Source organism: Tigriopus californicus, chromosome 11 (assembly GCF_007210705.1).
Source record: "Tigriopus californicus strain San Diego chromosome 11, Tcal_SD_v2.1, whole genome shotgun sequence".
NCBI classification, from domain to species: Eukaryota; Metazoa; Arthropoda; class Copepoda; order Harpacticoida; family Harpacticidae; genus Tigriopus; species Tigriopus californicus.
This window is the reverse complement of record NC_081450.1, coordinates 9578791-9593350: the sequence shown is the minus strand read 5'-3', so window position 1 is coordinate 9593350 and position 14560 is coordinate 9578791. Positions and strand designations below refer to the sequence as shown.

Below are 14560 nucleotides of genomic sequence, written 5' to 3'. Positions count from 1 at the left end.
CCCTGTCATGTTTTGAGTAAGGTTTGCAGTGTGTGTCATTGTTCATTTCCATAACTCCCTTCCACTCTCTTTGAGCAGGATTTACACTTCATGGCCATTGCTCGATTCACCCAATGTTGTTTTTGTCGCATAAAGAATGACCCTCGGTTCGTTCCAAGTGAGAAAGTGGGACACTTTGATCTCCTTTAAATGTGGAACTGAATCCTTCTTTTGAGACTCTCTTCTACCCTCTTTGAGGACACACAGAAACACGTTGGCAATGATCCACCGCCTCAAAAACTACAATCTTTCCTTGACATTGGTTGAGTCTGAGGGTACAACCAACCATGTTCCCTCAACCACCCAGCCACCCAGCACTGCCATGAGCACATTCATCTTGTTACACACATGACTCTGGGCGGAGCAACCCAAAACTTTACCCATGCATCTTGGAAGTTCTTTAAAAGGAAAGGATTTTCCAATCCTCCCATCTTGGTCCACGATCAAAACATGAGTCAGTCTCTTGGATCAAGTAGTTCCACGAAACTTACAATCTCATATTAATCAACTTCTATCCAATCTTGTGCAGCATGTGACTGTTTCTGTGCATATTGTACGTACATCCTTCAACTTGCATCTGTGTGTGACCTTGGGCTTTGTCGTCCTCAACGCCGTGGGAGAGCTCCTGCAAATCAGATGGTGTGCATACGTATGCATCGTCAGCTCTAACGATATGGAACGATATCATATCATTGGAATAGCGAGCTGAAACATTTGTGATCGCTTCGGCGTTTTGTAATCTGTTTACACGTTCATCCCAATTCGTGCGCTGTAAACGGGTGTCGGCCCATTTGGCCCCTGGGTCTCATCATCAGCCTTTAAGCCTTGTTCCTATCAAAATCTGTGTCCATGCCCTAAATCGTGCTTGAGACTTCAAACATGAATGATGATCTCGGCATACATATCGACAAGCATGGAACTTCCTGCAGCCATTTGGGACGCTGGGACGGTTGAAGGATGGAAATGGAAAGGGACCAAGACACTAACATACACACACACGTTTGATATTGCCATATGATTGGATGAAAGTGTTTCCGCTCGAGTAGTTTTGCAAAGACATCATGTTCATTAGAATTCCACGCAAGTTTGAATTTGGACCCTTCAAGTTATCTCCATATGGGAGAATGGATCAAGGTCTTGAATTTAAATGAGCACGCTCAATCAGTTGAATTTTTTGACATTCGAGTCCACGAGTTTCGCTTTGGGTCTACTTTCTGGCAAGCACGTACATGCTTCTTTCTATGAGGCACCATTTGGCGAAACGTTGAATGTTGAGGCTAATAAAAATATTGCGATTGGGGGTGCTAACCAAATAACAGGCCCTAAACATCTCGGCTAAATTGAAACGTACTTGCAGGCTAAAGGAAAGATGGAAGCAAGAAGTTTCTTTTTTTTTGTCTCATAAGTCAGAAGAAACATCCATATGCATAAATATACACTGGCATTCCGCTCTCCAAGATCAGTTACTGAAGATAAAGGCGCTCTACATACTGTAGTGCTGTTAGTAGCAGTTGCTGGAGGGACATAATGCCACCCAAAAATAAATCTATTGCTTGTCAGGTTGATACTTATGAGGCCAATGATTTTACGAAGGTCTCATTTTACTATTAATTCCCTCATACCAAGCATCTTTTATTACAAAATTGTTGATCCTTTAAGAGTCCTTGACGCAAACGATCAAGGGTCATGTTGTTTACATACATATTGAGCCAAGAACATTGGCTCTCTCCTAGGGCCGCCTTTTCCTCCTCCTCTTCCTCCTCCTTCTTCTTCTCCTCTTTCCTTCCGTTCTTTCGTCCTTCGTTCCATGGGTCGTTCCCCTGGGCCTTGAGAGGCTCGTTATCTGTAGTCGTAGGCCAAAGGGCCCCAAAGATTCGTATCTTTCTTGGCCTTTTGGAAGGCGACTTCTTGTGATGGGTTCGTAGTAGTGGCTGCTTTAGTTGTTGTTGTCGTTGTTGTTATGGTGGTGGTACTGCTTCATCTTACACGTACTCGAGCCTGTTCCAAGAGTATTGTTTGGCACTCAACTCGCTCGATTTGCTTTTGGGATCCCTTCTCCAACTGATGATGCATCAGACTGTCGTTGGCCCCGGGCTTGGAGAACATGACCAGGGGTCTTCTTTTCCAGTACGGTCCTTTTACTTCGAGAAGTGTCCTGCCAAGTCATACGAAAGATGACAAAGTTATCCAACGCCGATCACAATGGGGTCGTTTGTTCGTATTTTGAAAGCAGTCCATCTGCCCACCTGTAAACTGGACTCGAGGTCGCGTTGCTCAGATCCCCAACAATTGAGTTCTCATTCAAGGTTTTGTCTTTGAAATAAACGAGTAACTCTCCTCATTCCAGGAATTTTTCCTCAGAGCGAGGAGGCTTTTGTAGAGGAAAACTTAGTCCTTTTGGCGATGCTTTTTTTCCCTTGAAGAAACATGAAATGGTCTGAGTGCTTTGAAGCCCCTCAATCTATAACCAAGAGCACTTTGATCCCCTCCAGCCACTATCATGAAGCTCATAGAGCTATTGTCGTTCTTGTTGGCGGTCGAAGAAGTGGTGGTGGTGGTGGTGATGGTGGTGTGATTCCAATATCGGAATTCGACCATGTTCCACTTTGTCTTAAGAGCTACAAATCAGACGAGAGGCTGGCTGCTGTAATGCGTCAAAAAAACTTGCAAGACTTGCTCTCTCTCGGCTGGTATGGCCATATTTTGTAATTTGGAAGTCCCCACTCTCTCTCTCTCTCTCTTGCCTCCCTAAGGATGGGAGTTGACAGTTGACATTATTGTTCTTTCATATGGTTAGTTGGCTAGGCTTGAAATGTTCTGCTGTTAATACCACGATATACCCGAGGTACTTCCCCCCTCAGGAATTCTTAACTTGGATGAGCCTTCAGAGTCAAGGCTGGTTTTTTACTTCATTCAAGCCCAGTGGCGTGTGTAATCCTGAGAACTAATACTGTCCCTACTTAGTAATGGAGTAGACACGAGATACGAAGACGACGCCGTCCGCGGCATACGACACTGCCAACTGGCTTGCTGAGCTGAGTTGCTCCCTTGGGAAGAGGGATGATAGACTTTTTCCGTGTGGCAGGCATTGGCACATTACTCGCTCATTGTGGTTCCACACCCATCAATACATCTTGCCTATTGTATGTGCTGTATAGACTTCAGTTCGGGTGGTGTTCACATCGAAGACAAGTGGGGACTAGGGAGTGCTATTCCTCCGAGAAGCGAAGGAGAGGCAAGGCCGTGGGGGACAAGGTCCTTCTTCTTGTGGCCCCTCATTGCGAAGCTAGATTAAGAGTTGATGAGTCGGAACAAAAACTTAATTGTCTGACGAAACAAGAGGATGGCCTTTTCTCTTCTCCTGAGTCGTCAGCTTTGGTGTAAAAAACGGCCTTTATATTTGGCATTGAGCAGCCCTTCACAAATTGCTTAGCCTAAGGAGCGGAAACAAAAGCTTGTCAAGAAGGGATGGCTCGTCGTCTTTCATCTCTCATCCGCTTTTCGTTCTCGGAGGCTTTACTTGTGTCTAATAAACACTAGCTGCTAGCATATTAGATCAGCTTGGGTGTTTGTCCTGTCAAGTCATTTTGCGGCCTCGTAATAGTTCGTTCTAATATGCGGATTGAATGGATCCGCCAGCCTTTCCTTCTCTCTTGGTCCAATTGAAGGTGCACTCAGGAGATAAATCAAGCGTGGATAGGCCATCAAGCTCGAGTAGATATTCAAGAGAAAAGCCTTCAAGGACCGTTGCTTGAGGTGAGTGAGTGGGTGGGTGGGTGGGTGGTTCCGTGAATGCATGGACCTCCGCAGGATTATACATTCACAGTACATATAGTTGACAGGCTCGAAATAGGCTTGTTTCGTTCCTTGAGGATTTCGGCCAAGCTCGAGATTGCCGAGACAACAATTGAATGTGAACGACCTTAGGATCCACGCGACTCTTTTATTTTTCTCCCATTTCTGGTTGGCAAGAATTTGAAAATAGAACTAGTCGCGCTTTCCGTGCCTGCTTGGTTTGGAACAATACTTCTACATACAAGACCGTTAATTCAAGGACGGTCCAAGAATTAAATTTAGGCTTGTGATCGAAACTTTAACAAAACGGCCTGATCCAAACCGTCGCTTTAACATCCAATGGGGATTTGAGAATGCAAGGTTGATTACAAAATCTGTCTGCGTTTTCCTTGAGCTGATTATTTTCCGACACGACAAACTCAAAGTTGCAACCACAGTTTTGGTCTAGAAGAGACTCCGCTCTCCGTCAGAATCCATGTATTTGGTCATTTCTTCATTCATAATCTGTTCACCCGTAATGAAATACCGGAGCCATGGCTATTGCAAAATTTCGTCTTTCATGGATCGCTGCCCTTGCAAAACTGAGCCCATAAAAAGAGATTTGCCCGAGATCTCCTCCGAACTTGCTGTCCTTTTCCCCACCCATCCTGGCCTAACTGGTGGACTCACCAACCCACCGACCAACCTGGAACATGAGAGCAATCCCCAAATGTGCGCAGTAGTCCAAACAGGAGAAATAACCCTCGTTGGTTGGACTCGATCTCCTTTATTTCTGCCATTTCTGCATTTTGAGCGGGATCCAGCGAGTCTTTAGAGCTAACACAACGGTCCGTTTGAGTCATTTCCTCGAATACCCGTTCGTACTTTAGCCTCCATTTTTACTCGTCGAGGAACATTGGGGCGTTGAAACATTGGAACACTGGGGGAATGAAAAATCATTCAAAACAACTTTCGCCTTTATCCGGTTTCTAATTTAGGGCCTATTGAGCAGCAAATTGGATTTAGGAAAAGTTCGAAAAGAACAGCACACAATCTCCCAAGAAACAGGGTGCATTCACGTCACGGTCCAATGTCTCAACTTTCTTTGGATTTGACGAACCTTCAATACAACACAACAGCCAGCAGTTACGGCTTGAGCGGTTGGCCCCCTGGGCAGTGGGCGGTCTGGTGATTGCTGAGAGTTGGCCCCTCCAATCAATGGCTTTATCTGTTCAAATCACCCAACGAGCCCTATTGTCCTATCCGGGCCTCCTGTGCTCAAGTCTGTTCTCTTGGTTTTTCGTCATCTATCTCCCTGCTCGGCAGTCTGCCTCGATTCCCCTTCACTTCTTTCTTCCTGGTGGTGCCTTCGTTCAACGGCCTTTTCTTACCCCTAAGAGGCTCCTACATGTTCCACATTCGTGGACCAGTCAAGAATCTCTCCCCCCTCTCCCTTCGGTGCTCCCCGTACTCAAGAGTACGAAATGTCCTTGGGCCTTCTCTCCGCCTTCGGTCCCATTCCTCTTGGTCTACGTACGTCCTTCCTTTACCACAGCGCTTGATTCATTCATGTTGTGGAGCTCATCCTCGCGCACCCTGTCTTCTTCTTGCCCACTGTGAGTGAGGAGACCGGCCTTCACTTCAAGTGAATGGATGGGATCCCCTCTTCCTTGGTTCAGTAACCCGAAGTAGGGAGGGAAAACAAACGGAGAATCGCAAAATCGAGTGTTTGGGATGAAATTCGAGCAAGCCTCTAAAGAGGAACTGTGAAGGCCAGGCCTTCCACCGCCCGTTTCCTTACTTCGTACTTGGAGGGTTTTGCGAGGTTCACTCGCTCGGTGAGGAGGAAAGAAAAGAACCGGACAGAGGTTCAGTAGCGATAGGGCGCTCGTGGGTCCCCCCCCCTATCATTCCAGGCACACCCAATGCTTGGCGATGAGAATGTGGTGCGCACGTAGTACGTACAGTAGTCGTCTACGTCTACGTATACGTGTGTACGAGTACATGGAAAGGGAAGAGGAGAACTCAAGAAGACGGAAGGCAGTAACTCGGTATTTGGTTGTGGATAGAGACCCCCCTTCTCCTTTTTCCTGGCCTCTCTGCTCGACCTTGGTGTGGAACATTGGACCAAGTGATGCGACCAACGAAAGATCGCCCCAATTCTGCCCCAAGCCAGAAGGTGCTCAGCAAAATTTAAGAAAACCTGAAACAAGGCTTGAAGACGAAATAGATGCCACGCTTGAGATGCTTGCCAATAAATAGAGGATTTTCTTGCCGAAACTTGACAGCGTGAGATTGGGACACATGCTAGTGGAGCTTGATGACTTCGTCAACATTCGAGAATAGATGAAAAAGGAAAGAGAGACACTCGTAATTCTTGACGTGACAAGAATGCTGAGTTGAGGATGCTCGCTGTTGTCACCGGATATTAATGGCAGGTATAAAGTATGTTGGCATTTTTATGGGCTGCCGATCACGGGTACAATTTCCAACGATCCTTGCTGAAGCAAGCCATAAAGTTTAAACGAAAACAAGCTTGCCAATTGCGCTTGATAGCTAGCACACGAGCACACTTTAAGTCCAGCCATTTTCATCGCTCTCTTGGAGCATCCAGAATAGATCAATTCTTCTTTAATCTCCTTCCAAAACTTCAGCGTGCCAGCACGTTTTAAAACGGGTACAGAATGAGTCGAGCAGATAAAGGACCCCCCCTCCCCCCCCGGCAAAACCATAAAGGCTGAACTTTTTCATTGCAAATTTGTTGCCTATTTCATCTCCCAGGTTATGAGGACTGATGGATAGGAGCCTTTTGAAAAAAAAGGAGAACACTCCTTGTGAAAATATTTCAATTCAAGGTTAGATATCAGCCGCATTGCACTGATCGAACCCAAACCTTCCATTCACAGGCAATACCAAATTGTTTATTGTTAAAAACTCTCCCAATGGACTATCCCTTTCCTCTCAAACTACCATGGTCTTGCTTTTGTAGTCTTCCCAAAGTGAAGGGTTGCCCATCAAGTTCACATTGTGATGTTGATTGGAAAGGATCGTTCCTGCATGTCATGGTTGGATCATATCTTTATTCCATTCCTGATACGAGAGATGTTTGTGTGGTGCTTGTTCTTTTTTTTGTTTTATACAATAATATTCGGCGTCGATATGCACCTCATTAAAACGACAAAACTAACATGGGTGGGTCATACACTCACATTTACAGATAATTTGAACAAGGCTCACTCGCCCACTTTGATACTACTCTTTGGCCTTTGAACGACGAGGAGGCAATTTTCGGTCACTGGGAATTCAGATGAAAGGGACGTGGAAAAGTTGCCGGCAACTTTCCTCTCCACTTTACTTTCTTGGTCAAATTCATGCGAACATTAATGAAGCTAGACAACCGCACATTTACTATATGTCTCCCAAAGGTATGACTCGAATGAGTTTGCTACATTTCGTTTTAGAGCCCATAGAGGCCTTGAGAAATGCCAGGTACCCTTTAGGAGACACGTGTCCGAAGAAAATTTCCCAAATGGAAGCTACTCATTCAAATGTCCTGATTGAACAAAATGAAGGCGGCTGTGGACATGTGTTGTTGGTGTTGTTTAGGCCTTATTTTCGTAGTAGTTCCATGGTTCACTTCATCATTTCTGGTCACTTCTCACCTTTGAAGCAGAACCAACGTAGCTCTCGAGTAAAAAGGGTGGGTCTGAAGTCCAACGGGAGCAGGAATGAATGAAGATGCTTGAGGGGGCCAAAGTAAGCTAATGGTGGACGAGACACGGGGGAATGGTACACATATAGAGTTCAACTTGTACATACGTATATACTTTAGATAAGTGTTCTTGATATTCTGTTGGTATTTTTGTTGTTTTTCTAACGACCTTTCTTGGCTTCAGATTCATCACATGACATTGAGTTTGTGCATAATTGGTATTGGATTAATGTACTAATGTGTTTACCCATAGTAGTATCTATTGATAGGTTGTCTAGCTCTTGATCCCCAACGACATGTCAAGATTCGCACATAGGTTCGTCTGAAAGCCGCGTTACACAAAGCATAAAGAACGGGGTTGACCGTGGAATTAATGTAACACAAGTAATACGAGAATTGCCACAGTATGTCGGGAATATACTTGTCGGCCAGTTGCTTGCCCAAGATGGCATTCAGGACCACCAACACACTATAGGGAGTCCATGTCACGATGAAGGCCAACAAGATCGCACTGAGAGTCTTGGCCGCCTTCCGGTCTTGTTTCTTCTCACTGGTGGCCTTCTTTACCTTGGTCACTGGTTGGTGGGGCTTGGTTGATCGTGAGCTCCCCAAAGCAGAGGGCAAGGATGAATGTGATCCTGGATTGGCCCCCACCGCTACACCCCCCTCGGAGGCTCGTACAAGTTGTCTGGGAACCAATTTGGTATCAGGGGGTAATTTATTGAGTGCTGTGTCATGCGAGCTCTGTCTGTAATGTTTGGCTCGACTTTGGGCGTCCGATGAGGACGTCCTGGAACGACTGATACTTCCCGACGCACTATGAAATCCTGCCCTCTCAGCATGATGTGATGCATGGCGATGACCCGAGGGTACTTGTTGTGGGTGTTGATGATACTGATGGTGAGGGTGAGTGGGATCGGAATCGAATCTTCGAGCCATTGGCAACGATCTCGGATAAGCTGGATGGTGAGCCGAATGCAGACCCAATGACTCGTCTTCCGTTGGACCCGACAAAATCTGAATGGATGGAGTCTTGACCACAGCTGGCTGTTGTTGTGGGAAGTATTGAAGGCTCTGATGTTGGTGTGGCTGTTGAGGATTATGATTATTGTGATGGTCATGGTTAGAAGTCAATTTCTCGTGGCTTTTGATGGCGGGAGGAAATCGAATCAAAATAGTGTATATATTTTCATTTGGACGACCCACGTCCTCGGAAGTAGGCGGCCGCTCCATGATTTGAGACGGATGAAGGCCTCCTCCGCCGCCTCCTCCTCCTCCTTGCTGAATTTGCCTGCAAGGCAGACGTTCTTCCACGGAAGCTGAGGGCCTGAGAATTGGAAATCTTGTGGCGTACGGGTCACGGATAAGATTAAGTGAGGGACATTTGGATGTGAGTTGGACCGGGGTTTCAATGCTTCTTGGGGTCATGTATCCTTCGCTCGAGGCCTCCTCACCGCCCATCCCGCGGTCTGAGTCAATACAAGAGCTGCAGAGCCTCAGAATTGCTCCCAAACAAGAAGACTGGAATGGAAAAGAAAGAAGGAAAGAAAGAAAGAACTCTCGCCCGTTAACCATGTTAGACTCAAGTGCACTACCGAAGGTGAGTAAATTACGATTCAGCTTTCTGGGATTGGAAGCTCCGAACAAGGACGACGTCAGATACACTCTTCAACAAAGGAAGGACGGTAGAGAGGGAAGTGGATGGGTGTGTTTTTGGGTACTATGTGGGTGGGGACCTTCAGCATTCTACTCTCTCCTCGTCCCAATAACTAGAAGTGACCTGACTTAATTTGATTACGAATCAACGATTTTGAGTCATTAGCCGGACCCGGCATTTGATATCACTAAAGTACGCCTTGTTTGTTTTGTGTTCACTAGTTATCGCTCTTGATTTTGATTTTTGAACTGCCAGAGGAAAAGAGTTCGCCAATAAACACTTTACCGCCAGATTTCAATTTTGTGCAAGATACAGTATAGCAAATGACTTGGGGTGTTAATACCATGACGCACCTTTTTAATTACAGCATGACAGATTGGGGGAAAATGTGTTATTCCTCTTACAAAGCCAGTGCAATGTTGGAGGGTCTTTGTTATCTTAAAGTATTATATTCAAACTAGCATTATACTAATGACAATATGATGGCGTTGGTTCATATTACAATCCAATCTTGTTGCTTTGGAGTGGGAGAGTTTTTGCTTCCGAAGAACAATCTGTATGGGGTCATTGTGACCAAGATATGAACGCTTTTTTTCTTTCTAAATAAACAATAGAAGTATTCCAGCTAAATCATCCATCAAAATGGGGGTGCTGTATAATATTAGCGCAGATCAAATTAGAGACAATCAGTTAGAGTGATTTTGTATTATTATTCATACATCAGAGTGCAGCATGTCACCGAAAATCGAAAGACATTTAGGCTGTCTGTAGAAACTTTGGTCCAATTTGTTGGTCAAGATATCATGGCTGCCAGGCATACGTTGAAAATTGTGTTTTCTAGAGCTTCAAGAAAGCTATGGACAGGACGAACCTGCATCATGACAAGACTAATGGTGCAGCCCTGATGACTAGTTTTGGTCATCGAGGTACGTCCATAATTTTCAGCGGTCTATGATTTGTCTTACGATTTTGACCAATTCAAAGCACTTTTGACCAATAGCAGTGGGAAAGATATTTTCCAAATTTCAGGGCAGTGGCATATAGGTACCATTACACATTGCTAGCAACAGGAAGGTATGCCTATAAAAATACAATTGCAAGTTTAAAAATATGTCAACTAAAGAAATAATGATTTATTTAGCTTCAAACGTGTCCATCTGATAAATTACGATTCTTCTTTTTGCCAAATTTTAGCTGGGAGCAACGGTGAAGAAAACGGATTTTTTATCTTATTGATTTGTGTCGGTCCAAAAAAGGGCCTATCTGATTTACCATCAGACAAACTTTTTTTTCGGTCGGCTGATTTATTCTCTAATTCGAATTGGCGATCAAAAACTCAATGCGGTTTCATAGCAGCTAATTTGATCCCCGCTAAAGTGATCACTAGACTCCGACAAAAAATGCTCTTCGTAAGTCGAGCAGAAATTGGAGAGGGTTGCACTAACCGGTTTTCCGTCCAATGCCTCCATTCAGCTTTTTCGTACAACCGAACCGTCAAACTTCTGCAATTTCTGCCCGATGTGAAACAATTTGTTTTGTCGGAGTCTAGTGATCACTGATCAACCAGACATCCAAGGTGACGGTATGATGCCACTTCTGGGGCTGTTCTCAAGAACTGTGAGTGAAATTTCGCCAATAAGGTTGGAATTCAAATCCTAAATCATATCCGATATGACGTGATGATCTTAGCATTGAGGAGGATGCATTAGTGTTTAATGCTGAGTTGAGTCTGGATTTAAGTCTGTTAATCGGATTTGGACAATTGGCCTCAACTCGAGTCTTTTTGAAAGGGTTGCAATCTTGTAAACAATATTACCGGGAAACAGGGTTGGCGAGTATTACTATCAAATCTTATGGCTTTGGAATGGTAGGGGTCCGTTTCCAGAAGACTAAACTACGTTTATTTGGGTTCCCCATGGTCGCTTTTGGAAATCCATACAATGTGTATTTTCCAAATCCCCAACCAGCGTGCTTAAACCCCAAGAATTGACAGGGATCAGGGCCTCTCCAAACGCATGGTGGCATCCATAATTCACCCCTATGAGTCCCAAAGGGAGCAGAAATTAAGTTATGGATGGCCTTCTGGTAGCACGCACGCCGTTCACCACCAAGCACTTGTACGGGCAACGGTGTAGGGTAGACCTGGTGCGCTGGTACAATGTGTAAAGCCTTTAATCCGACCTTTGTGGTCCCCATTTTCATGCTTGTTGATCAAAGCTCGCCAAGCATGATGGCTTTATCAATATCTCTGCTTGCTATGCTCCCTTAGGATGGGTGCTCTCTCAAAGCCAGTCGGGCGAGACTTTCGTCAGGATCTGATCAAGCTACACTAGATATGATGAGTCGTACGGAATGAGTTGCATGCACCCCCAAGATGTGACAATACTTCGGATCATCCCTATCAAATTTTGAAAGGATGGAACTTGGAGAAACTCACCTTCCGCTGATGAATGGCATAAAGCGAGTTGGCCGAGGCACGAGTTTTCAGCAATGAATTGGGAGCGTAAGCGATTTCCTGAGACTCCTTGGACCGATTGCTACCTATCGACGAGATGTTTCCTCGTATGCCTTTCCTTGACAGGACCTCATCCGCGGTTTCATCACTGGAACAGATAAAAAACAGGGTTCGATAAAAAGAATCCCGGGTATACCATTGTATGAACACAGCAGTCTGTCACTTGTCGTGGACTAATGACGACGAGGATATCCTTCTCCTCCTTCGATTTCTCCACTTGATTCACGCTTCGTTCATGTGTCAAGCTGTCCAGTGGTCCAGCATCCAACGTCCAACGTCCAACGTGAGTGTGTCGAGTATATTAAAAAAGCCTTTCCTTGTTGTGTCAAAGAGCTCGTAATGAATGGGCAACTTAGGAAGAAGGAAGTTCGAGAAAGCGAGAGGCCGTTCTTGGCGGGTCGTCGTCCTCCATTAGATTTTCTCCCATTTGTACAAAATGTTCATCTCGAGACGAGTTCAGCCATCCAACCACCCACCCTGCATAGGCCTTGGCTGTGGTTCATACAAGTCCACTACGTGGTCGGTTTTAGACGTCAGACAAAAACCTCTTTCATTGTACAATACACATTTCTCGTTCTAATTCCCAGGAACGGATGTCGTCGACTCTGTCTTGCTCTCTCTCTCTCTCTCTCTCTCTCTCTCTCTCTCTCACTGTCTAACTGTTACGAGCTCGATGGTTAGTGAAGACTCGCGACTTTTCGACTCGCTTCTCGATCTTGGTTTCCTGCAACAACCCACCCACCATTCAAGTACACGGCTGGCTGGCTGGCTGGATCTATTTGGAACTTTTTTTTGCCTCGGCTTACCTCGAGCTCCCCTCTGGTGTCTACATCTACGTGTATCTATCTCTCCAAGGGCCTTAATTTCACGGAGATATTCCGGTCGGAGGGTCATGAAAATTTGATGCCATTTCTGTCGCTTTTTTCCTGGCCTTAGTTCCACTTGTTGTTATTGCATTACAGTGCATTCATTCGGGGAACTTGAGATATGGTAAGCAGCATGAATTCCTTTCCATCTTAGGTTTTCAATGTCACCAACAACGATGATGGCGCATATATTTATGTACAGTTTTTGGCGAGATGCTCTCACTGTTTAGGTATGGGATATCTACGTTGGTAAATGGTCGTACGTACTCGTACTCTCTAGCTCACTCACTCTCTCTCTCTCTCTCCTCTCAAAATGAATGGAAGTTGAATGCTTGCGAAAAGAAAGTTGAATTCTTCCTCCGTTTCTTTCCAATAGAAAATTGGCCTTCGTCTGGGAAAAGATATGGAAAAAACCACCTTTTTTTTGTCGTCGTCGTCCTCGTTGGTGTCGTCATTTTCCTCTTCTTCTTCTTCTACTTCTGCGTTCAGTATTGGATGAAAGTATAAAAGGGCTGAAGGTTCTCTGGATAACAAAAGTGGGCTCCCCAAAAGGTCTCAGAGCATATTCGATATGCATACATTGTGTACCCTGCCTGCTCGAGAATTGTTCTGGCAGTGTTGATGGTCGTGGTGGGAAGCAAGATCTCTCTGTCTATTCCTATCGCTCTCGAAAAATAACCTTCACAAGAGTTTGTGGGACCAGCCATTTTAGGTACGTTAAGAGGACACGTTTACGGTACGAACGGTAGAAAAAGGCTCCAAATCCAAGCGTATCAAGGAGAATCGGGAAGGAGGGACAGAAAGCCACTCCTTATTAAAGTAGCGTCGTATGTACCATGTTGTGTGTAGCACTTACCTGGAGTCTGATCGCTTGCTGTTGACCTTCTTTCCCGCCTGAAGATGGACCAATTCTCGTTGGCGCTTCACCGTTTCCCACCAAACCCGAACGTAAAGGCCAATCATCACAGACACAGGCACGAAAAAGGCAATCATCACAGTTACAATGGACATGTACTCGTTGGAATAGATGAACTGGATGTAGCAATCATTCCTGGGCACAGTCCGGTTACCCTCGATGTAGGGCCAGGCAAAGATCCAAGGTGGCCAAACAATGGCCGAGACGGCCCAAGCCGAGAAGATCATAAGTGCGGCCTTCTTCGTGGTCCGTCGGGCTCGATACGTCAAGGGTCGTGTGACAGAGAAATATCGGTCAAAACTGATCACCAGAAGGTTGAGAACAGAGGCATTGGAGGCCAGGTAATCCACGGATAACCATGTATCACAAACGATCACCCCGAAAGTCCACTCCTGCTGAATCAGGAACACGGTGAAGAGGGGCATTGATATGAGACCAATGATTATGTCAGCCACAGCCAAGGAGAACAGGAAATAATTCGAGATGGTTTGTAGCTGCTTGTCCAGTTTGAAGCTGATCATCACCATCAGATTACCAGCAATGGTCACGAAGCTCAACAGACCGGCGGAGATTCCGATGAGACTGGCTTGCAATGGCGTGTAGGGGTTGATTTCGTCCTCGAATCCCAAAATGACCGAAGTGGTGTTGTTGCTGCTGAAGTGTTGGTGGTAGTGGCTATCGGGAGACACATGAGACACCACGTCCAGCTGTGTGGGATCCATTGTCTGCCCGGGGATTGGAAAAGAGCCTCTGAAAAGATACAAATAAGCCCGTGGTTGGTCTCAGATCTTCTCCTTCCTCGTTCTATTTCTCACTATAGGGCCAGAGCCAGCAAAACCATTTCCAGTCATACCCTGAAACAACCGCAAGCCAATGGGAAGATGGGAGAATGGGAGGATGGGAGGATGGGAGGATGGGAGGCGAGGAGGACGCGAAAGGCCGAGGAACGCTTGAGAGCGTGGAATTATACGGTCCAAACAAGAGAAAAAGGCCATCAATTCGAAACGCGACTGAAAATTATGGTCCAGCCTGCCTCATCAGGAGGAATATGATTGATCTGAAGGCATATGCCCTCATTGTT

General features: G+C 45.5%; 1 protein-coding gene across 1 annotated transcript; it reads right to left on the bottom strand.

Annotated features, from left to right (window-relative positions):
* Positions 1 to 6873: 6873 nt before the first annotated feature.
* Positions 6874 to 14201, bottom strand: LOC131890567 (muscarinic acetylcholine receptor gar-3-like). The gene is made up of 3 exons (XM_059239937.1): positions 13420 to 14201; positions 11620 to 11785; positions 6874 to 9046 (listed from the first exon to the last, which is right to left on the bottom strand). Exons 1-3 carry the CDS (start codon positions 14199 to 14201, stop codon positions 7769 to 7771), a joined length of 2226 nt encoding a protein of 741 aa, XP_059095920.1. The 3' UTR covers positions 6874 to 7768.
* Between the last annotated feature and the right edge of the window lie 359 nt (positions 14202 to 14560).